At 44.4% G+C, this 12,260-nt stretch overlaps 1 protein-coding gene across 5 annotated transcripts in view; it reads left to right on the forward strand.

Moving 5' to 3' along the window:
- The window catches only part of LAS1L (LAS1 like ribosome biogenesis factor), a 49,919-nt gene that overhangs the window by 14,020 nt on the left and 23,639 nt on the right, over nt 1-12,260 (forward strand). For all 5 annotated transcript variants that reach the window (XR_014543689.1, XM_083595997.1, XM_083595998.1 and 2 more), the window contains exons 7-8: nt 57-103; nt 1,674-1,783. Coding sequence is in view for 4 of the 5 variants with exons in the window: in XM_083595997.1 (XP_083452123.1) it covers nt 57-103; nt 1,674-1,783 (157 nt within the window). In the remaining variant the exon portion in view is untranslated. The remainder of the gene's footprint in view (nt 1-56; nt 104-1,673; nt 1,784-12,260) is intronic.

Here is a 12,260-nt window from a genome sequence, read left to right on the forward strand (position 1 = left end):
TGCATTTCATAGATTTCAAAACAATTACTGTCTTTCTTCTTTACTTGCCTTCCCAGAGAAAGTCGTGGAACTTCTGGTTTCCTATAAAAATCAACAATTTGAGGTAAGTTTCACAGATTTGTACTTCCTGATTCATTTTTGAAGTAGTAAAATATAAAGTTCAAGAAGTTTTGCTCTATATACCACATTATATTTTTCCTGGACATTTTGACAATGCATATAGAGAATCATACTGAGGACTAAATTTCAAATAGGGAATTGTGCTCCAAATGTACATACTATATGTCATTTAGATGTCATGCTAGAAGGGTGGAGAACCTCCCCAGTGGGGTCCAATTCAGTCCGAGAGGCCATGCCTACCCTCCTATCAGCTGACGCCACTTGAGAGGGTCAGAAGGAATAAGTCTGCATAGTGTTGGGTACAGGCTCACAAAAGTGCTGCCTTCATGGAGGGCTCTCTTATGCTTGAACACAGCACTAAGTAGCCCTGTTTCTCCCATCCCTGTAAAGTGATTTTGGGAGTGGGGGGAGAAACACAACTATGTTTTGCCAATTAAAGCAGCAAAGCTGCTGTCACTTGTAAACTCCAGCCTTGCTTCTCATGTCCTTGTCAGTGACAGGGAGTGGGGAAGCATGCAGTTTGCCAGCCTCGTTCAGTGCTCCCAAAAGCGCAGTATCCCTTTTGGTGTGGTTCCTAGGCAGAAACTCCATGGAAAGGATTTTGACAGCCCACCTGCCTGTCCAGTTTGACCAGCGAGGCTGATCCCGATAAGGATCTGGCCTGTGGAGCCAGAAAGTTGCCCCACCCCAGTTCTCATCACTGAACATAATAAAGAGGTAGATTGATTGATTCCCCACCCTTTCTTACTGGTACAGTTCATGAAAGCCCATAACTTCTGCACTGGCAATGGATGAGTAGCAATGGATGACCCATTCCTGAACACTGATGGATAGATCCAGTGAGGCTATTTTTCACTGGCCGCCTTACTCCTGGTTTCTTTTTTACCGTTGGTGTTGTACAGCACAATTCCTCCTGTTTATTTATATGTTCATAAATATATATCTATACTGCTGTGTCATAAAAATGTATCCAAGTGGTTTACAGCAATAAAACATAAAATGGTACAGTACAATAGAAACCATATTAAAAGGTTAAAAACGGATATCAATTAACTGTTGTGGAACATTTTATATTTTAATTGCCTACATAGGCATGACAGAATATAAAAAGTTTCAGCAGTGGCTATTTAAAAGTTGTCACAGAAGGCACCTGCTCGATCTCTGTTGGCTGAGTGTTCCCCAGGACTGGTCCAGTGAAACTAAAGGCTCAGTTTCTTGTTGGCAAAGGATCCTCACCAACTTAGGGAACAACCCAAGATGCTCCTGCAGATTATCTCAATTATCAAGCTGGGGTATAAGCGTTTAGGCAATTCCCAAGGTGTCCTGGACCTACGTTATTCAGAGCTTTGCAAATTAATGAAGGGACATTGAACCTGGCTTAGTATTAGATGGACACCCGGTGCAGCTGTTTTAACAGTGGTGTCATGTAATTCTTGGCCAGATGCCCTCATCAGCAATCTGGCTGCCACATTCTGGAGCTTCTGAACCAGACCCAAAGGCAGCCCCACATACAACAATCCAGCCTGTTAATTGAGTCTTCCTCTTTGTGTTAGGTTCTCCAGCAAGAGCAGGACATCAATCAGGTCTGCAAATTGTGGTACAACTCTTCCGCAGAGATACAGTGGATTGTGGCCCAGGTGAAAGAGTTGTTCCTAGAGAACAGGTAAGGAAGGACTTTAACCTAGTTGAGACTGAGACCCACAGTGGCAGGTGTCTACCGTGCCTGCAAGTACATAGCATTTGATGCATGATATTTCCCAGTTAGATACTATGCCATGATAACAGAGCCCCACCTATGAAGGCAGGGCAAATTAGTTTGCATGTGTAAATATGCAGGAGCAGCCATGCAAAGTTATACCAAAGTGTCTTTTTCTGGCAGCCTTGAGCAGAGTGAGGGGACACAAATAGCAGACACAGGAAGCTGCCTTATACAGAAGCATATCATTGGTCCTTCTAGCTCAATATTTTCTGAACCAACTGGTAGCAGCTCTCCAGGATTTCCAGCAGGTTGCATCCCAGTGCTGCCTGGAGATACCAGGCATTGTACCTGGGAGATTCTGTATGCAAAGTAGATGCTGTACCACTGAGCTATAGCCTTTCCCAGGAGCAAGTACTGAGCATGAGGCCTAGAGCTGTGGGAGAGCTGTCCAGTAGGAACTGAATGTCAAGAGCAGATGCTTTGACAAGAGACCAGGAATATTAAGGGAGTTGACAAAAGGTCAACGTAAATGAACTCTCCAAGCCCTTTCTTCTGCTAAAAAATTGATATTAATTCACTGGAAACATAATACCATGGTTCCCTTCAAACAATGGATAGAAGATATGATAACTCTAGCAACATATGAATGGATTGCTTTTAGACACAGATTGTGTATGGTTAAATACAATGATATTTGGAATCCATTCATAGAGTATAATGTCTTTTTAATAATTTTAAATTTATTGGATTAATTGTACAGTCGTACCTTGGTTGTTGAACGCCTTGGTACTTGTCTGTTTTGGCTCCCAAATGCTGCAAACCTGGAAGTGAGTGTTCTGGTTTGTGAACGTTCTTTGGAAGCTGAACATCCGATGCAGCTTCCAGTTGGCTGCAGAAGCTTCCTGCAGCCAGTCAGAAGCCGCGCCTTGGTTTCTGAATATTTTGGGAGTCGAACGGACTTCTGGAACAGATTCTGTTCGACTTCTGAGGTACCACTCTATTACTTATGTACCCATATAATCCACTGCATACTCTTTTGGATTGTTTTTGTTTGGTTACTTTTCCTCCCCCCCCCCCCCTTCACAGTACAGTGGTACCTCTGGATGCGAACGGGATCTGTTCTGGAGCCCCATTCACATCCTGAGTAGAATGCAACCCGCGTCTGCGCGGGTCGCAATTCGCTGCATCTGCGCATGCGTGTGACATCATTTTGAGCGTCTGCACATGCGCAAGTGGCAAAACCTGGAAGTAACGTGTTCCATTACTTCCAGGTTGCCGCAGAGCGTAACCTGAAAACGCTCAACCTGAAGCATATTTAACCCAAGGTATTCACATTTCCTTTCTTTCATATTATTTTTTCACAGAAAACTTTTAATAAAATATAAATACAGTGGTACCTCAGGTTACAAACGCTTCAGGTTACATACGCTTCAGGTTACAGACTCCACTAACCCAGAAATAGTACCTCAGATTAAGAACTTTGCTTCAGGATGAGAACAGAAATCGTGCTCCAGCGGCATGGCAGCAGCAGGAGGCCCCATTAGCTAAAGTAGTGCTTCAGGTTAAGAACAGTTTCAGGTTAAGAACAGACCTCCAGAACGAATTAGGTACTTAACCCGAGGTACCACTGTAGTTTTAAAGGGGAGCTGTCCAACAGAACTCAGTTAACTGTAGCTGGGGCTTCCCAGAGAGCTTTGCTCTAAGCACTGAACAGCTGAGGGCTGACGGTTTCATAAGGAGACCTGATGACTTCCCTTCCTGGATTGCTTCAAGGCTATGATTGGAGCATGTGCTGGCCTTGTCTCCTTTTTCCAAGTAAATGGAATGAAATGAGAGACTTTGGGATGTCTAACGTGCACCATTTGGGCTTAGGCACAGTTGTTCTAGCTTTAAATGTTTGTAGGAAATAAGATTTACCATGACTTTTCTATCTTATCACACTCTGAGCCCTTCTGCTTAGTGGCTTTTGTGGGTGCCAATTGACTACTTTTTCCATAGTATTTAGGCCCATTAAGGGATTCTGGCCCAGTTTGAACAAAACAATACAGTACTCTTCACTTGACATTCTCTCTCATGTGTGTTTAGGAACTGAATGTGTGCATTACCTCCCTGCACTCTTGGTGCACCTGTCCTATCCCCAGATATCCATGAATAGAATGTTTTGTGGGTAAAATATACATAGGCTCAGGTTGCCGGCTCACTGCCTAGATTTTATCTGGGCTATTGATTGTAGTGTTCAGGTTCGTGCACATTTGATTTTACACATGCACTCACTATTCATATATTCCCATTTGTGAACACAAGAGGGGGTGAAAGGTGCAGTCTTGCTCCCATGTGTAGGGGGGAAGAGTATTGTCAGGACCACCATGCTGTGAAGGAGAGAAGGTTGTGTCAACCTCCTAAATATCTGCAGAAAACGAACTTGTGCCCTCTTATCTCTGCACATTGTGGAGTTCTCATAGCAACTGTTCTGTTTGCATTATTCCCTGACAGCGCAGAAGATATGCTTCAGTGTTCTGCTCTCTTATTTACATTTTTGAGACCTTCTTTTAAGCATGTCCTGCTGTTTCTTGATAAAGCGGAATTTGCTTTTGGCACTTAGCATTTCAGCAGGGCCTCCTATTTTCTAGTGATGGGCAACAGGAAGTGTAGGAGGCGGCTCTGCAACACAGGTCAACCACCCCACCTCTAGCTTGCTTAGGAGTCGTGGATGAGAGAACACACCACAGTGCATGCTTCTAACACATTTCACACAAAAAAGTGAAGGGAAATGTGTTTCTGTTGAGGCTGCTTTCTTCACAGGCAAAAACTTGTCCAGCTCAGAGCGAAGTAGTGGGGGAAAAGAGATCAGTAGCCACAAGGCTGCAGTTGTTGTTTAGTCGTGTCCGACTCTTCGTGACCCCATGGACCAGAGCACACCAGGCACATCTGTCTTCCACTGCCTCCCGCAGTTTGGTCAAACTCATGTTGGTAGCTTCGAGAACACTGTCCAACCATCTTGTCCTCTGTCGTCCCCTTCTCCTCGTGCCCTCAATCTTTCTCAACATCAGGGTCTTTTCCAGGGAGTCTTCTCTTCTCATAAGGTGGCCAAAGTATTGGAGCCTCAGCTTCAGGTTCTCTACTTCCAGTGAGCACTCAGCGCTGATTTCCTTAAGAATGGATACGTTTGATCTTCTTGCAGTCCATGGGATTCTCAAGAGTCTCCTCCAGCACCATAATTCAAAAGCATCAATTCTTCGGCAATCAGCCTTCTTTATGGTCCAGCTCTCACTTCCATACATCACTACTGGGAAAACCATAACTTTAACTATATGGACCTCTGTTGGCAAGGTGATGTCCCTGCTCTTTAAGAGGCTGCAGTGGCATTTTAAATTGCTATATCATGTGATTTGTGGTGTTCATCTGGGTCTATCTCCTGCCCAAATACAAGGCAATTCACCCACCAGCTCTCTTTCCCAGATCAGCTGTCACAGTCCAGGGCACTGCATGCTATGGGCAGAGAGAGTAGGTATTGGTTTAGCATTTGACTAGCAAAAATTACAGCCTGTCGAATTTGGGCCAGTTATTTTAAAGCATTAATTAGTCTGAACAGTAAACAATAACAGAGAGAACTGCACTGACTACAAAAACTGTCCGAGGAGCGCAGGAAGCTGCCTTATTTCAGTATAATCACTGTTAGTAACCACCGGTAGCTTTTTCTTCCACAAATTTGTATAAGAAGAAATTCTTATTTTTCTAGCCCAGCATGGTCAATTCTGGCAGGAAGAGCCTCTTCAAAGTGTTAAGTGGAGGTTTTCCGTCATTTACTACCTGATTGTCTGCAGTTGCTGAGTATTGAATCTGAGCATTTGTAGGCCAAAAAAGGTGCTCTCCTTGTCTGTTTCTAGAGGATGCTAGAACATTTATTAGGACAACAGCTCAAACAGAGCCTGTTCCTTCCAATAAGTGTATGAACCTAGGAAGCAGCCTTGGATCGAGACTCTTGAGAGTCTGCAGACTCTGAGGGTCTTCGGTAGAAGATCTTTCACATCTACTAACTGCTAATGAGTAGGATTGAGCCTGATACCTTCTACGTACATGGAAAGCAGGTGCTTTGCTGCTGAGCTGTGTCCTCATCCCATGGTAGACTGCCGTGACTAATTGCATTTGTTTGTTTTATGATTTTTTTCTGAGTTTTGACTTCAGTCTGGAGATTCCTGCAGAGTATAATTTATTGTGTTGCCAAGAGTGTCAGTAGTTGGCAATTTCTTACTGCAACCCAATAACAGGTAGTCTGTTGAATGTGGCTGGGACTAGATATTACAGTTTCCTTCCGAAAACAGTCGCTTTGTCTCCTTCTGTCCCATGGTAATGTCTAGGGAGCTGAAATGTGTGATGGGAGTGGTGTTGCATTGCAAGGCTCGCCTCTTCCATGTGTAAGGATGGGGAAAGACAGTCCTAATGAGATTGTGTTGCATTCTCTTAGTGCCAGAGAGATGGGGAGGAGGTGTGGGGCTTTGGTCAATGGCTCCAGGAGATTCCTGGCAGCGACCCAGGCCCTATGTTGCTGCCAGCTCCTCTCCCACCGGAACAACATAGGAATACAGATAAACAGTGCTGCCAATGGCACATTTCCTTCCTCCCCACTGCCCATGTGTTCTCAGTTGATTGAACCCTGATTCCAAGCTGGAGCCCACCCAGAGGGTCACTCCGTTGAGGGCCTTGGAGAACCTTCAAGCAGCCCAATATCCTCTGCTTTGAAAAAATATCTTTAACTGCTGATAAAAATCCTTCCAAGGCTAGCAAATCTAAAACATGGGAGTAACTGTTACTTTGTGTTCAGTATGTCAGGAATCTTGAAATAGGGCGTAAATTATTTTGCTTGAAACCTTGAACGTTTGAGAATGATACTGTGGTTTGATAGATGTCCTCGCAAAAATTTGGCACAAACTTGTGAGTCTGCCAACAATCTCCAGCACCCAGGTGGCCCAAGTGAATGAAGTTTAGAATTTACCCTGTCTGGAGGGTTGATTGTAGGGTTGACCCATTGAAAGGCCACAAAAGGGACGTGTTGCCCAGTTTACAAATGCAGGAGTATGACATGGAAAGACATAAGTTGAAAGTTGGACTGTCCTGCTTCAGAATGTAGGTTACAGGGGAGTCCCAGGTTAGACTCAGTTCCATGTAAAACAAATGAATCTCTGCATGTAAAAATCTAGCACACTCATTTCATGCTAGATTCGTATTTGCATAATTTTTATATTATATTTTATATAGGTTGGTCATTTGAAAATGGCATGCATCACCTGCAATCTAAGGTGCTGCAGTGCATTCTACCACCTCATTTCTGGAGCATGTGTAGACCAGGCCTTTGGTGTATATGGACAGGTGTCTATGGAGCTAATTTCAAAGGCTGCTTTTTCTTATTTGGTTCTCTCTCTACAAGCAGGGATGTTCATATGGCTGGGGCAACCCAGTCAGATGGACAGCATATAAATAATAAATTATGACGATGATGACCTGTGAAAATGGTTTTCTGTATGAGGGCTCTGATTTTTTTTTCTTTCAAGAAAATGCTAACAAAATGCTGGCAGTGCTGCCTCAATAGTATCTCCCCAGAAAAACAACAACACCAGAGGTGGTATTGGAATGATGTATTGAAGGATGTTGCAAAGTTAATGAATAGGATTATTAAGAATAATTGTTGTGCAGTCATAAAGTATCTATATCCATATATATAAACACTGATACACATATACCTCAATACTGGCTATTCTGATATGTACCAAGTGGCCAACAAATTTGGAGGTGTATAGAAGTCAAAGAAGACTAGGCTCAGTAATGTTTGTTTTTTTCTGCTTTTGAGGGTTATGGTTCTTATGGCATAGTCTTCTTTTCAATTAGTCTCTCATCAATGCTAGTGCAAGTCATCTTAGCTTGAAGCGTACTAGATAATACTTAGGTTGTAGGTGCTGACCAGGGCTGATGGGAATTGTGGGTGGTTGCTGAACAACCCCAAGCATGCCTAGAGGATGCGGACCATTTGGATCCCTTCCAATCAGGATTCAGGCCTCACCATGGAACTGAAACTGCCTTGGTCGCACTGGTCGATGATCTTTGGCGGGCTAGGGACAAAGGTGAGAGCTGTTTCCTAGTTCTGCTGGATCTCTCAGCGGCCTTTGACACCATCGATCATAACATCCTTATGGACCATCTAGAGGGGCTGGGAGCTGGGGGCACTGTTATACAGTGGTTCCGCTCCTTTCTCCTGGGCCATGTCCAGAAAGTGGTGTTGGGGGATGAGTGTTCAGACCCCTGGGCTCTCACTTGTGGGGTGCCTCAGGGTTCCATCCTCTCCCTCATGCTTTTTAATAGCTATATGAAGCCGCTGGGAGAGATCATCAGGGGGTTTGGGCTGGGTGTTCATCAGTATGCAGATGACACCCAGCTCTACCTCTCTTTTAAATCAGAACCAGTGAAGGCAGTGAAGATCCTGTGTGAGTGCCTGGAGGCAGTTGGAGGACGGATGGCGGCTAACAGATTGAGGTTGAATCCTGACAAGACAGAAGTACTGTTTTGGGGGGACAGGGGGCAGGCGGATGTGGGGGATTCCCTGGTCCTGAATGGGGTAACTGCCCCTGAAGGACCAGGTGTGCAGCCTGGGAGTCATTTTGGACTCATAGCTGTCCATGGAGGCGCAGGTTAATTCTGTGTCCAGGGCGGCTGTCTATCAGCTCCACCTGGTACGCAGGCTAAGACCCTACCTGCCCGCAGACTGTCTCGCCAGAGTGGTACATGCTCTAGTTATCTCCCACTTGGACTACTGCAATGTGCTCTATGTGGGGCTACCTTTGAATTTGACCCAGAAACTGCAATTAATCCAGAATGCAGCAGCTAGACTGGTGACTGGGAGTGGCCACTGGGACCACATAACACAGGTCCTGAGAGATCTGCATTGGCTCCCAGTACGTTTCCGAGCACAAGTGTTGGTGCTGACCTTTAAAGCCCTAAACGGCCTTGGTCCTGTATACCTGAAGGAGCGTCTCCACCCCCATTGTTCAGCCCGGACACTGAGATCCAGTGCCGAGGGCCTTCTGGCGGTTCCCTCATTGCGAGAAGTGAGGTTACAGGGAACCAGACAGAGGGCCTTCTTGGTAGTGGCGCCCCCCCTGTGAAACACCCTTCCTTCAGATATGAAGGAAATAAGCAGCTATCCTATCTTTAAAAGACATCTGAAGGCAGCTCTGTTTAGGGAAGTTTTTAATATTTAATGCTGTACAGTGGTACCTCAGGTTACATACACTTCAGGTTACATACGCTTCAGGTTACAGACTCCGCTAACCCAGAAATAGTGCTTCAGATTAAGAACTTTGCTTCAGGATGAGAACAGAAATCGTGCTCCGGCGGCGCGGCAGCAGCAGGAGGCCCCATTAGCTAAAGTGGTGCTTCAGGTTAAGAACAGTTTCAGGTTAAGTACAGACCTCCAGAATGAATTAAGTACTTAACCCGAGGTACCACTGTATTGTTTTTAACATGCGATTGGGAGTCGCCCAGAGTGGCTGGGGAAACTCAGCCAGATGGACGGGGTATAAATAATAAATTATGATGATGATGATGATGATGATCTGAAAAGACTAGAGGGCACCAGGTTAGCCAAGGCTGTTGTAGATGTTCTTCTGGGTGAGAAATTTAAACTAGATCTCAAGCTCTTCAGGGATGTGAATATGAGTGGTTTTGTTTTTGCTTCCTCTTCTCCCCCAGTTTATTTTATTATACTTTTATTAAGTAGAAATTGCCACCTGATTGAAGTTCCATGCAGCTTCAGCTGCATAGCAACTGGAAAATTTCCAACATCCAGGGTGGGGGGGAAGTACTTTGAAGAAGTGGATAGCATTTAGAAAGCAACAACTTATTGGTGCAATCCCCTCGCTTAAAACATCTGCATCCTCTTGATGAGACATGATGATTGTTCCTCAGGTGACCTTTGGGGAAAGAGGCCCACGTCAGAGTTATCTTTCCCTTCAGGTCATTTAGGTTTTCACCCTTTTTCATGCGTACATTTGATAACGAAAGAGGGGAAGTGGGGGGGAGAACTATGGGAGGTTTGACTGTGACGTGTTCCTTGACCTCCATGCCTTAAAGTATTATCTGCACCATGGGGAGCCAATGTCTTTCCCTCAGGATGTTTATTATTTGTTTTTCAAATTTATATGCTGTCCTTCATCTGATGATTGCAGGACAGTTTACAGTGTAAAAGCAAACAATATAATAAACAAAACAACTGCCCTCACCCTCAAATGTCTAAAAGGCCATAGATTGTTTATTTAGTCAAAGGTCTGGAAATGTTTCAAGCCAATGTCTTTTACAGAGGCAGCATCATCTTATTGTAATCCTAACTACTTGCAATGTCTGGAGACATCTTTGCTATTTGTGAGAGTACTAACAAATTGGATCTTTCTTTTACCATTTCCTTCTCAGTATCAGAAATCATGTAATAAGCAATCACCAGTGCACAATGTCTTATGGTAATGCACTAAGCAACAGAATGCTCAATCTGGGACCCTCCCACTTCCCAGGTACCAGATTACACATGTAGAAGTTTATGTGTAGGCTTCATTCAGGTGCTCCTTTTAAATGTATGGGGGTCAAGAGTGGGGAGCAGTGGGCGCATCGCTAGTCTGCAGCATTCATTTGTACTCAGTGTAAAAAAAAAAGAAAAAAGCTAGTTGTTATCCAACACCAACTGATGGTCTATTGTGTTTGTATGTTGTATGCTGCTTTGGTACTTAAATATGAAAAGCAGTATATAAATTTATATAATGAATACAATACTGTAATATCACAAGAACTTTTAAGTGGTGTTGGAGAACATCTGGCCGTTGGGCCTGATAACTTGCCCTCAAGCATACTAATCAGTTTTGGGCAAACTCTGACCACCTTGCCCATACTTGTAGAAATTTCCTTTGCAGCTGTGGCTTGGAAGTTTTGATAACCAGATGCCTTATTACATCAGGTAATTGGTAGGTGAGTGGCCCACAGAGGGCCACTCCTGGGTGCAGCCCTCCAAATGGAAGTGATTCTCCTATAAAATAAAATTCAGTGTAGTAAGATTGACATCACATATTGATAGCCAGCCTTTACTATATATTTCCTGTATATTTTGGAATGTTGTTTGTTTGCTGTACATTTGGACACCTCTTAAGACAGCCTTTGCCAACCTGGTTGCTTTCCAGGGACTGAAAGGAGTTGTAGTCTAAAACATCTGGAGAACACCTGGTTAGCAAACGCTTTCTTAAGATATAACCCAATTTTGCATGATCATTCCTGAGATCTATGAGCAGGTTTTCAACTATATTTAGATATGAGTGGATGCTATTTGAATCAAGATGGTGGGCAGAGCCTTGCAAAACTCACGCCAGCCCCACTTTCCTAGAATTTCTTAGCAATACGGGTACAAGGCTACTAGCAGCAGAATTGCTGAGGTCATATTATTCAAGATGTTGATAGTTTAATGTTCAAGGTTCTTAGTCACATTGGTGTTCTAGCAGAAACTGGGCTACTGGGAGGTAGCCCATTATACTTCTCTCCATATACATATGGAGAGAAGGTGCACCTGTTCTGGACATGGATGGGCATGGAAACCAGGAAGGGGGTTTCTCCATGGGTCACCTGAGCTAGTTCCACTGAGGGTTGAGGTTTGTGACTGAGCAAGAAACTCAAGTTTTGGTTCCCCATTTCATTGGGAAGAATTTCCTTGTTTTCAGAGACATGATAAGAGCTGGGCCCATTACCTTCCACAAGCTTGAAACCATCTGTTTTAAATAGCCTGCAGCTTTTTAGAGGCCAGGAGTTGAGCACTTTCTCTCTGTTGCAGGACTTCTCCAGGCTCTGAACAGGCTTTGTGAAGAGAGGGTGGCTTTTGCTTTCTTAAAATCACCAGGGTAAAGAAAAATATGTTTATGAAGGGTGCGGGAATATGATCAAGTGCACCTCTCCTTTCTCTCCCTCCCTTTTAAAGAAGTAGTCTAAGCCTTCCATTGTTGCCAGATCAGGGCAGAAATGCCTGTTTGTTAAATAAGGGGTTGGTACACCCCAGGGCGTGGTCCATGAACACATGATACATTGACTTCCCTGAAAGTAAGGAGGCGTGGGGCTGGTCATTGGCTGGCATCACCACACACCATCTTGGGCTGCTGTGGATGTCAGCTCTAGCAGTCTCCCTTATTTCATAGATGAAGTTCTGAATAAGCACCAGCTTCTGCCAGTGCATCGCAATGCCCCCTGGCAAAGCACTGCACCACAACATTTGTAGAGACTTTAAATGGTGTTGTTACTATTGCCTCAGGGGCCCAGCAATGGAGGGGGCCCACCTGAGGGCATTTTGATGAGGTACCACCACATCCCCAGAGCAAACCCTGTGGGGATGGATGGAAAATCCTTGAGCATGAGCTTGAGGTAGGAT

This window comes from Podarcis filfolensis (genome assembly GCF_964270895.1).
Source record: "Podarcis filfolensis genome assembly, chromosome: Z".
In the NCBI taxonomy this organism is placed as follows: Eukaryota; Metazoa; Chordata; class Lepidosauria; order Squamata; family Lacertidae; genus Podarcis; species Podarcis filfolensis.